This window comes from Amphibalanus amphitrite, unplaced genomic scaffold (genome assembly GCF_019059575.1).
Source record: "Amphibalanus amphitrite isolate SeventyFive unplaced genomic scaffold, NRLGWU_Aamphi_draft 000831F_arrow, whole genome shotgun sequence".
NCBI lineage: Eukaryota > Metazoa > Arthropoda > Thecostraca > Balanomorpha > Balanidae > Amphibalanus > Amphibalanus amphitrite.
The window spans coordinates 290,113-301,806 of NW_024882325.1; the positions used below are offsets into that span (position 1 = coordinate 290,113).

Consider the following 11,694-nt stretch of genomic DNA (forward strand, 5'->3'; position numbering starts at 1 on the left):
TATGGGAAAATACTAAATTCGGAAAATACTGGAGATATCCGCTTCGTTCTATCACTTTTGTGCTTTGAAACCACAGTACTTAACAGCAGGTCACTTGGTGCTTCTTTGTTTGGTGTACTTATCCATGGGTCAGGTCAAATGAGGTCAACTGAGGTCAAATGACGTTTTTGCCAATAACTTGGCACATAATGACGCTAGAGCTTAAAAAATGGTATCATTGTGTTCCTAGTGATCAGCCGAATTGAATGATATGCGATATGATGCAATTTGGTTAACTTGAACTTAATTTATTAATTTAAGTTTACTTAAAATTTAAGAAAAACTTTAAGTACACTTAAGCAGGCTAAAAAGTATATCATTCGACGCGCCTGAACGTGCTGAGTTCACTGGTGCTTTTCTTTTTGCGCTATCTTAATTAGATCAAAAGTTATAAGCGAAAAACTTTTGACCTGTTTTTAGCGAAATTTTTACATTTATACCCCCTAAACCCCCCTAAATATTAACCTAGAGCAACCAAATTTGCACAAGGGCGAGAACTCCAGGGGGCCCACCTACCTACCAAATTTGGTGTTTCTAGGTGCCATAGGAGCCAATCGCGAGGGGGGGTCGCATCGACCCCCCCCCCCCTGCCAGGCCGTGTTATGAAAAATGCCCTGCCAGGGCGAGGGTTAATCCGCGCCGTGCTGGTGGTATGAATTTTCTATGAAGTGCTGGGTCACCCAACGCACTGGGCACGCACACCACCGTCGCGTTTGGGCGACAGCAGACACAGGTGCGAGCAGCCGCCATTGTTCTCGGCGCAAGGGTTCGGATAGGCCAGCTGCCGCAGCGGGTGGTACACCTTGATGTCGTACGGACGTTGCGTGGTGTTGCGCAGAATGGCCACGTTCTCTCCGGTGAATTTGTGCGCGCTCACCACCGCCTTGAGGTTCCAGTCAGTCCAGAAGAGCGTGTCGTCGATGACGGTCAGAGCAAACACGTGGTGAACGTTGGCGCCCTGAAGAACCTCGTGCCGTCCGCGACCCTCGAAGTCCGAGTAGGCGATGTAATCCAAGTGGGCATCCGCCCAGAAAATCTTGTCGGCAAAGAAGTCGATTGTGAGCGCATTAGGCCAAACGACCCTGTCGTTGAATGTAAGAATGCGTGTGAAATTGCTGCCGTCCATGCCGACCTTGCCGATGAAGGACTGCAGGCTCCAGTCGATGAAGAAGATGTACCCGATGCCCGGGTGGACGGAAATGGCTCGCGGGTCGGTCAGGCCGCGGTTGATCAGCGTTCGCCGGTACGAGCCGTCCAGGTTGGACACATCCAGGTGCTTCTCGTGCCGGTCCAGCCAGTAGAGCTTGCGGCCCACCCAGTCGACGCTGAGGCCCTCCAGGCCGCCCGTCCGACTGGTGATGATGGGCTCGTAGAAGTCGCCGCTGTCATTGCGGACCATCCTGTGGATTTTATTGTCTGCGACATCAGCAAAGTAGAATCGGTCCTCCTGCAGGTCAAAGTCGAGCGCCACCACGTTCTGGAGGTTCTGGTGCATCAGCGTGTAGTGAGCGCCGTCCGTGGAAATGTTGCGCACGTAGTGTTTGTTGGTGATGATGAGCCACGGCTCGATGTTGTCGCGCCGCTTACACGTGTGGCCGTCCAGCTCTCTGTCGTAGTACTTCTCGTCGCACTTGCAGGCGAACGAGCCCGGCATGTTGAAGCACTTCTGGGAGCACTTGCTGATCTGCTCTGAGCACTCGTTCAGGTCCTCGCACGCCTCCTTGTCGGCCATCAGCCTGGGGAAAACATCAATCAGCGACAGTCATCGACAGACGGTCCCATTCATTGACAAACGTTCTAAACCAGCAGCAGACGGCTAATTTCCTTCTACTCTGTGCCCATTCCCTGAGCCTCACTTGTATCCGGAGTTACACTCGCAGTAGTAGCCGGTGAGCGTGTTGACACAATTGTGTCCGCACTGGTGCAGCTCCGTCTTGGCGCACTCGTCGACGTTGCAGTGCGGCGGCTCGTCAGCACCGTTCTCACAGTCGTCCACCTGGCCAGGGCCGAGGTCGGGTGGTTAGAGGGACGGTTAGGGGAGAGACGGTCAGTAGGGTGGCAGCGAAAGCATTCAGAAAAAGAAGCTTGGCGATCTTACTACGCAAAGGATACACAAGATCATGAAACGTACAATGAGCACGAATAAAGAATATCGGTGCCAACTGATAAGAAGAAGTAGAACATAAAACCAGTATAACGCTTTTTGGGGCGACTAACGGAGCGAGCGAGAGGGTGTGCCTTGCACGTGCGAAATTGCGAGGGGGTACCTCCAACTGACTTGTGCACGGCACCCTTCTAACCGGTCTCTGCCAAATTTGAGCGCAATCGGCCCAACCGTTCTCGAGATCTGGAAGCGACACCCTGCACGTGCGCACGTGCACGACTAAATGGGGCCCGACTGACTTTTGCACGGCACCCTACTAACCGGTCCCTAACTGTGTACCAAATTTGGGCGCAATCGGTCGAGCCGTTCTCGAGATCTGGAAACGACCCCTGCACGTGCGCACGTGCAGCAGCACCCCAACTCTGGCACATGGGTATGCAAATTATGCATTGCCTAATGGGTGCCTACCTACATGCCAACTTTCAGCGCAATCGGCCCAGTTGTTACCGAGATATTGCAACAATTACAAAACTGACACTTCTTCGTTTTGCACGTGGCACGCGCATAAGGGGTCACCCACATGCAGCGGGAACAGTCCAATACTTGGTAGAAGGAATGAAGCTACCCTACAAAAATTACCGCGTGTAAATCGGTCAGTGGTTGCTGAATGCTGAGACATAAGCCTCGCAAAAGCGTCCGCACGGCCGGCCGGCCGGCCGCTCATACTCAGAAATTTCCGTTAATCTAAGGACAGACTCCGCTCGCTTCGCTCGCTCCGTAATAAATAATTCTATTGGTCTTTGATTTCTGTGCGGGCAAATGGTTAGGCTCCTCAGTCGCACTGTGTGTACCGACCAACGTGTTCTTGTTAAACTTTCAAGGCATGCTGTATGAACATTGAGTACAGGCTGGTTTTGGGCTGCAACATTGTCCAGTGCACGCTGACGGCATCCATAAGAGCACTTTTTAAGTCCTGAGCCTGGTTCTAGCACAGTGGGCCGTACCTTGTTACAGACGAGCTCGTATTTGATGCAGCGCTTCTCGAGGTCCTTGCCGCCACACGAGAACTCTCCCGGGGGACACTCGGTCTCCTCCTTGGCTGTAACGGACGTCAACGGACCGTCAGCGGCGGGCAGTGAGGATGGATGTGGCGACAGGGAGGAAAGTTGCGCTCTGGAGAGTAAAAAGCAATAGTTCATGAGCCAGACACGTTGCAAATATACTCAACTCTCCTCTGATCCTCTCAGAGGAAAACCGTAATTGCTATGATATGACGAACGAAGTCCCCGACTCCCCACACCTCTCCACGACTGTCGGCAGTTCAATGATCTGGTGCCCGGTCCAGCAACGACGGCGCGGCACTCACAACAGTCCTTTTCGTCCGAGTAGTCGCCGCAGTCGTCGTCCCCGTCGCAGTGGTACGCCTTCCGCACGCACTTGGCGTTGTCGCAGGCGAACTCGTCGGCGGTGCAGTTGCGGTAGCGGGTGTTGCACGATTTGCCCTCGTCACTGCCGTCGCCGCAGTCGTTGTCGTGGTCGCATTCCCAGTGCTGGAGGCAGGACGGTCAGCAAGCGATCAGCAGTTAAAAATCCGAATGGGGGGGGGGGGGGGTAAATAGATATGCGGAAACAAGGCAACAAGCACACTCCACAATCATATCCCCAATCTTCAAGGAATGGTTGTTGTGTTAAAAAAAACGGCACGCATCGGCTAGGCAATATATAGGCATGACGATAGGATGCCATAATCGAAGTTAGCAGCCGTAACCAAGGCTGCCATCGGCCGCTAGAGACAGAGTTACGCAATAATCCGGCGTTGGGCCCTTACGCTGTTGATGCAGCGTCCGTTGTTGCAGGTGAACTGCTCCTCTGTGCACGTGTTGGGCAGCTCGGCGCAGTTGGCGTGCACCCTGTCCTCGTCGGCGCCGTCCACGCAGTCCGGGTCGCCGTCACACACCCACCGCCTCGGGATGCACAGCGCGCGGCCCCACTTTTTGTTCTCTGTGCACGCGAACTCGTACTCGGAGCACTGCCGGTTGTCTGCCGAACACAGGACGTGGACAGACGGTCGGTGGGGCTGACAAGAAATGAAGACCACCCAGACACAAGCAACATGACATCAGGTTAGACTGACATCGGACACGTTTACGTTAACCCGGCAGGCGGTGGGCCTCCCGGCCACCTTCCGCGCGGTGGGGGGGGGGGGCATTTTTTGTCCCCCCCCCCCGTATCTCCGAAACTACTGGACGGATCCGGAAAATTCAAACGGCGTTCGATAGCCCTGTCAAATTTGTTTAAAGAAACTAAATTTCATTGACCTCGGGGTCACCGATGACGTCACAGGTCAGGTCAAAGATAAAATGTTTCACCGTTCACGGGGCCTCTAGGGAAAGCGCTATAACACCGAGTAAAACGCATTTTGTCGAAAATCAGCGATACGGCGTCAGTTGTCTAGTACATAAGTTGCTATTAGAGGTCATTGGTCATACCAGGTCAGATCACCAAAGGTCACCAAGGGTCACCACATGAACCCAACTTTACTAAGGTTGTGCGATGCATGTTTTATGGCCAGTTTTTCACTTCCAACTCAATGGTGTTGGTTATAAGACCATTAGGTACGGTTTAGGTCACTTTCTGGTGGAGGTCAGGTCAAGGTCAGGTCCAAAAAGGTCAAACTTCAAAGTTGATATTTTTGCATAAAATGGGTATTGATTCGATGCAGCTCGTCAACGGGGAGTCTAATGGTGGTCTTTGTTTTGCGCTTCGAGGTCTAGAATTGCTAGAAATTGAGTTTGAAAATTTGACGTCATCAATTTTGAACAGTTTTTTTTCGCTATAACTTGTCCAAAAAAGAGGTATCGATCTCAAATTTGGTATGTAGATAGAAGGCGGTAGGGACTATCACATATTTTCCGTTTTTTCGAAATTCAAAAAACCTTTTGGATTTTTCGGCTATTATATTAAAAAACTATTTTTTTATTTTTGGGGGTCAAAATCCAAAAATTTCAAAAATCCGAGATAGTAGTTTTGTACCCTTTAAATTCTTCACCTTTATAATGTCGAATTATTTTTCTGTATCTCTAAAGCTGTGGGCCTGACAGCTCTTCTCGCGAAACATTTTTTTGGGTCGAAAATGGCAGAAATGACGTCACTCTGACGTCATTAGCGGCCAACCTATCATAGCCTTTGGAAGCATTTTTGGTCACAATGTGCAATAGCTATTCACGGGAGTGTACTGAAAGTTTGGTGACGATCGGCGCAGCGGTTCTCAAAATATATCGAAAAAACTAAAGGGGGGGCAAAAAAATGCCCCCCCACCGCCTGGAAGGTTAAGGTTACCAAGAAACACCTGAGCAGAGTTCGATCAATTTCTATGCCTATGCGTCACTGAGTGGCCATATCAGCTTCCGATGACCACTTAGACGCCAACCGGAGAGGTTGGCGTCTACTGGTGGAAGGGAGCCTACTCCCTTCCACCAGTAGCACCTCATGCAGGGAGACGATATCTCGAATGACTTCTAAATCTACCATTAGCCCAGTGCACTTTACAGCCAGTAAGCTGGCAGGTGATTGCCCATCAATACCCCTGAATATCCTACCACTCATTGGAGTTGCATTTGGCAGGCTTGTCGGCATTGTCACCGCGGCTGTGGTCTCCGCCTCAGTGCCATGCGGCATGGATGCAGTGGCCGCTGGCGTAGGCGAAGAGGCCGCCGAAACAGGTGTGGTCACTGGACTTATCGTTTCCTTCTCAGTTTCGGTTGGCGTGGGTGCGGTAGCCGTTGTCGTAGGCGAAGAGGTCATTGAAGCAAGCGTGGTTCCTCGACTAAAACTAGTCGTGTCCGTTTCGGGGGTCTTAGCGCCAGATGTTGCAGCTGCTGTTGAAGGTGAATAGGTCGCCGAAACAGATGCGGTCCGTAGGCTTACAAACACCGTGTTCTTCTCATTATCGGGCAGCGTGGATGGGGTAGCCGCTGTCGCGGACAAAGAGGTCGCCGAAACCGGTGTGATCTGCGTGTTTGAACCCTTCGTATCCTTTTCAATTTCAGTTGGCGTGGATGCAATGTTCACAAATAAAGAGATCGCCGATGCAGATGGGGTCCCTGGAATTGCTGTCATATGGTCCGTCTCCAGCGTCTCAGTTTCGGTTGGCGCGTTTGCTGTATACGTTGTCGCAGGTGAAGAGGTCGCCGAAGCAGTTGTGCTCCTTGGACTTGCAGTCGGCGGGCTCGTCTGCTCCGTCTCCGCAATCGTCATCTCCGTCGCAGTGCCAGGTGGCCGGGATACAGCGGTGGTTGGAGCACCTGGCGGCGATAGAGGGCGTCAGAAGCGTGTACTATATAATATATATGTAATATAATGCTCATGTTTAATGTAATGATCAATGTTACAGATCACTACAATAACGTGCAACACCGTGACTGCTGCAGTCAATACACAAAGGACATCAACCAACGCTCAAACAAACACTTGATTTAAGTGTTAAAAACGATAAGACAAGAAATCGGCGAGTTGTTACAATTCCCGCAGAGTTGCCTTAAAACGTTTTGAGCGTCGACGAACCACTGGTTTCGGGAGCACCGTCTACTCATTACATTCGGTAACTCTGAAGATTCAGCTGACGGGGCCGAGCGTACACATCGGCAGACTATAGAATAGGATCGGGAGACAAAGCCTAAAGACTGATGTACCGTCTGACGAGCCGACTGGAGGCTGAAGGGTACAAACGGCGAACGATTTTCTGCATCACCCAAGAAAATCAACTTAACATTAAACTAGACTCAGAATAAAACTCAGCAGTCGCTCATTGTAAAACGACTCGGAGGCTGAACTATTTGGAAGGCATACCCTGTGGAAACAAGTTAGATTTAGTGCTTTAGTCTTTCAGCCCTGCCACTCTTGTGACAGCACAGGCCGTTCCGTCTCAGTCCTTCGTCCCGTGTCCGGAGGGTCATTCGTGATGCCCTCCATCCCCCCCCCCCGTACATACAAACACTATACACGCATCGTGCTTGGAGAACTGCTGAGATGAGCTTGAAGGGGGAGAGGGGAGAGGGGAGGCGTTACCGGGCTGGACTGCTCCGGTCGCTGGACGCTGGCGACGGAGACTTGAATGCACCCCCTACGGTAGCCTCTGCTTGTGCCCGGGCAATCCCGACGGTAATCTCTGCCAGCCAGTGTTCGAAGGACGAGGCTGCAGATCGCGCCTCTTTTCGTTGTTCTCAGTGGTTAGCAGCGCAGCCGGTTAGCTCTTTTTACCAGTTATAGAACAATCTAGCTCAAGAGAGTAGTCACGTTAGTAAGTCAAACCCAAGTTCTTTCATTTTGTAATATTCCGTGTTTAAGTCAGCAGTGCCTATTTCTACTTTCCATGCTGTGTAACGTAGGTAAATGAGTTTGGAAGTGACTTTGCAAGCATACCTATAGACGAGGTGACTCGCGTTTGTAGACTCAAGTTTCCATCAGTCCATTCCATCAACTGGTTTCCTCAGTTCATCCGGTATATCACATGACCCTCACCAATCAGCTCTCCAGTCCTCCTGTGGACAGTCGCCGCCCTTCCCGTCCCTCCTGTGGACAGTCGCCGCCCATCCCGTCCCTCCTGTGGACAGTTGCCGCCCATCCCGTCCCTCCTGTAGACAGATGCCGCCGGTCCTGTCCCTCCTGTGGACAGTTGCCATCCATCCCGTCACTCCTGTGGACGGTTGCCGTCGTTCCACCGACCGCGCTGCCCAGACTGCCGCTCCTCTGCTGCGCCTGCGTCAGTCGGCTCGGCGCGGTGCCTGTCCCTGGTTCGGGGAACTCACTGGGGACGTCACTGGCCACCACGTCACACGGTGAGGGAAGCGTCAGACGACAGTGCAGTGACGATAAAATCCATCACAAGATGAAGTTAAACATCATCCTGTATGATGACGTCAAGCGTCATCACCGTACACCGGAACCTGCGAGCCCAGTGTGAGGATTGCAGCACGGTGTCCGTGTCGAGTGTCGATTCAATCGGAACAACACGCCGACCAGCGGACTTTTGCGGTCTCGGTCGTGACAGACAGGGCCGACAGACTGCCGCGTGGGACTGAGGTGGGAAGACTGACTGGGCCGGGGGCCGGAGAGAGATCAGAGGACAGAGTGACGGGGGTAGGGCATGGACTGCCGGTGGGACCGAGGTGTGGGGGGCTGGGCCGACGGCCGGAGAGATATCAGACGGCAGTGTGGTGACAGGGGGGGGGGGGGACAGACTGCCGCTGGGACTGATTAAAGGTAGTGTGCCACCTTTGAAAGATTTCCCATTTTATTTTTCCTAGGATAAGAAGCTTCTGTTTTTACCAAATATCGCAAAAAAATCAAAAATGGGCCTGGAATAGTGCCTTTTTCGCCTAAAAGTTTTTCGGTTTTTAGATATGTATAACAACTGTAGTGGGCTCACCTGCAAACAGGCGTCGGGCAACAATCGCGAATGCGGCGCACTTGTGACAATAAGCAAAGGTCATTATAGTGTTACGACCATACGACGTACGGGAATGAGTTATCAGCTGTCTAATCGTAGACAACACAATGTCGAGCCTTAAACTGTAAGCCCGTATTGGTATTGTTTCTTTTATTTGGCTGTCGAACATTATTTATGGTTTGAAATATGATTTTATGTAAAATAATTGATATGAAAAAGCCGTCTTATAAGTTATGACCCCATTTCACCACACGCAATAGTGGCATAAATGACAATGATCAGCTGACGCATTTTTCTTGGCCGAAGTCAGAGCGCGCGGCCCGACGCACCACGCGTATTTGGAAATTCCGACCTCGACGAGCATCAGAAGCCACCTAACAGGCGTGTTCGAAACCGCAGGAGATGATGATGAACGGGTTTATCGAAACTTGATTGGATGAGCATATCGGTAATAGCGATTTCAGTGTGTGCATTTATTGTTCATAGTGGTGTGAAATGTGGTTGGGGTACGACCGACAACCCGTCGGGGCGAATTTCGCACTGGGGTACTCAAAATTTGAAGAATTTAAGACGTTTCCATGAGTTTTGAAGGTATGGATAAGTTCTAAAAATCCGGTTCTCCTTATCTGGGCCATTAACTCCATACGGTCCAAGAAAGCTGGCACACTACCTTTAAAGGGGAGACCTGGCGGCCGGCCGGAAAGAGACCAGAGTCAGACGGCAGTCGGGCCGGAGATCAGAGTCAGACGACAGGCGAACCAGAGATCAGACGACAGGCGAACCAGAGGTCAGGTGCCAGTCGAACCAGAGATCAGACGGCAGATGAGCCAAAGTGCAGACGACAGCCGGGCGGCCCCGACGGCAGATTGCTGCTCCCGGTGACCGAGTATACGGCGCCCGGTCGAACGCTGACGGCTCCTCTCAACTTAGAGGGGGGGGGGGGGAACGGGGAGGGCAGACGGAGCCTCTCCGCCTGGAAAGGGCAGACAGATGGGGCGGGCCTTTCCGCCAGGAAGCAACAGAGACTAGAGAGGAGGTTTCTCCACCGGGACTCGGGAGGAGGACAGCCGGACGGAGCAGGCCTCTCCGCGGTAATAGAGGGGGGGGGGGGGCAGTCTATACCGCGCCGAGGTTTGAGAGTCTGAGGCGGCTCTCCGATGGGGAGACGGTCCACGGTGTCTTAGAGCGGTACTCACCTCTGTGGGCGGCGTACAGGTGCGCCGCCGGCAGGCCCGCGGCCAGCAGACACAGCGCCCACCACACGCCCGCAGACATGTTTGGCACAATCACAGCTCTCTCTCTCTCTCTCTCTCTCTCTCTCTCTCTCTCTCTCTCGATCCCTCACCGCTCCTCTCTCGGTGGGCCCGAGCTCACAACTCCATAGCGGTCGGCTGGCGGACACCCTCACACTCCGACGGCCGCTCGTCACTGAGCGCGGCTCTTCGGCGGCTCCTGAGGACTGGCCCGTGAGTCACCTCCCCTCAGCCCCTCCAGCCCCCTGCCGACTGTGATCGGTCCAGCAGCGTTTAGCAGCGGTACTGTAGGCGCCAGAGCAGCAGAGGGTACTGAATGCTAATGGGTCGCCAGCTGAATCTTGTTTGCCGGCGCAGCGAACTGCGCAGCGCGCACCTGCGGCCGTCGCGCCTTTGTGTTAAGTCAGACTCTACATATAGTCTCTAGATGTATTCAGACTGCTTCCTGGACCGTGCGGTGATGGGACGCGAGGAGACGTCATGTTGCTAAGACCTCCACACCGCGGCTGATTTGCCAGCGCGGCTGAGCCTTTCCACAGCCAGTCCAAGTATGAGGAAGGACTTATCAACAAGTCAAAGCAAAACCCTAAAATTTTACATTCCTACATTAGACATAAGAAAGTGGGTCGCTCCTCTGCAGGCCCCCTGAGGCTTTCCTCGGGCGCCTTGACCGATGATGCCACAGAGATGAGCGAGTGCTTTGCGGATGCCTTCGCATCTGTATACACACGACTTACTCCCACAAACCCTCATCCACACCAAACATTAGGATGGGCCACTCAGCCGTGCTAACAGTAACAGCCACCCGCAGTGTGGTGCTTCTAGGTGACCTTAGCCAGTGCATGGTGTGGGTGACCGCAGACCGAAACGGGGGTGGGTGCTCACCGATCAGAAATGACCTAATGAGGATGGCTCATTCCTGAACATGGATAGGTAATCATTTCGCTTGGCTGTCGTTTTTTGTGTTGATCCGATAATCGTTAGGTATATTATATCACATTGAGGCGGCGTCGTCGGGCACCCCCCCCCCCCCTCCCTTGACTGGGTTTCCATGATGGGCCATCGTGGCGACAAGCGGCCAGCTGACTCAAGTAGAGTCAGTCATGACCTGACCGAAAAAGGTCAAGTTGCATAGCAATCGAGCGGCATTGTTGGGCGGAGCACCTATACCTTAAGTTAATGCATTTTCACTGTTTTATCGAACTTCTGTAAAAGTTTTTATCGAAAAATTGTTAGTGACCTTTTTGACATTAGGGTGGTGACTGGTGACCTCAGAGTTAAAATGTGGGGATCAAGGGTGACTTTTCCCTGCATTCAATGTTCAATCCACGCTTACAAAATAGTTATGTTTGAAGGTGTTTAAAATGACTTTTGTTGGAAAACAGCACAGCCTTCTTTTCTTTGACTGACTTGCAATGGAGAGGTCGCGAAATTGACCTGATCTATGGGCACCGATATATGTAGAAAATCCGAGGCATGTATTTGATACATCCTATCACCCTCATCAATGGCCGAAAAAACCAAAGTAGGTAATCGTTCAGTCATTGCAGCTAGAACTTAGAAGCAGACATTTGCTGTTTTCTAAGAATGAATTCATTTAACGTTGACCTATCCTTAGGTAATCTAGTCCTGATGCTTTCACATCCGTTTGTTTTGTTTGTTTTGTTGGGAGCTCTTTTGTTTCAAGCTCTTGTTTCAAGCTCTTTCGGTCTTAAAAGGTCAATGCAGAGCTATGGGATATTAGCATGGGGTGATGAGTTGTATAGACATTGGGCTGTGCGGGACAACGACGGTGAGACGCGGAGGCGAGACCGTCCCAGTGGGACCTGATTGCCCCATTGGGGCAGTCC

The 11,694-nt window shown here is 52.1% G+C and overlaps 1 protein-coding gene across 1 annotated transcript; it reads right to left on the reverse strand.

Annotated features, from left to right (window-relative positions):
• Positions 1-635: 635 nt before the first annotated feature.
• LOC122366794 (low-density lipoprotein receptor-related protein 2-like) lies at positions 636-10,021 on the reverse strand. The gene is made up of 7 exons (XM_043339383.1): positions 9,788-10,021; positions 5,743-6,447; positions 3,972-4,183; positions 3,510-3,693; positions 3,148-3,242; positions 1,896-2,035; positions 636-1,775 (listed from the first exon to the last, which is right to left on the reverse strand). Exons 1-7 carry the CDS (start codon positions 9,864-9,866, stop codon positions 716-718), a joined length of 2,475 nt encoding a protein of 824 aa, XP_043195318.1. The 5' UTR covers positions 9,867-10,021; the 3' UTR covers positions 636-715.
• Between the last annotated feature and the right edge of the window lie 1,673 nt (positions 10,022-11,694).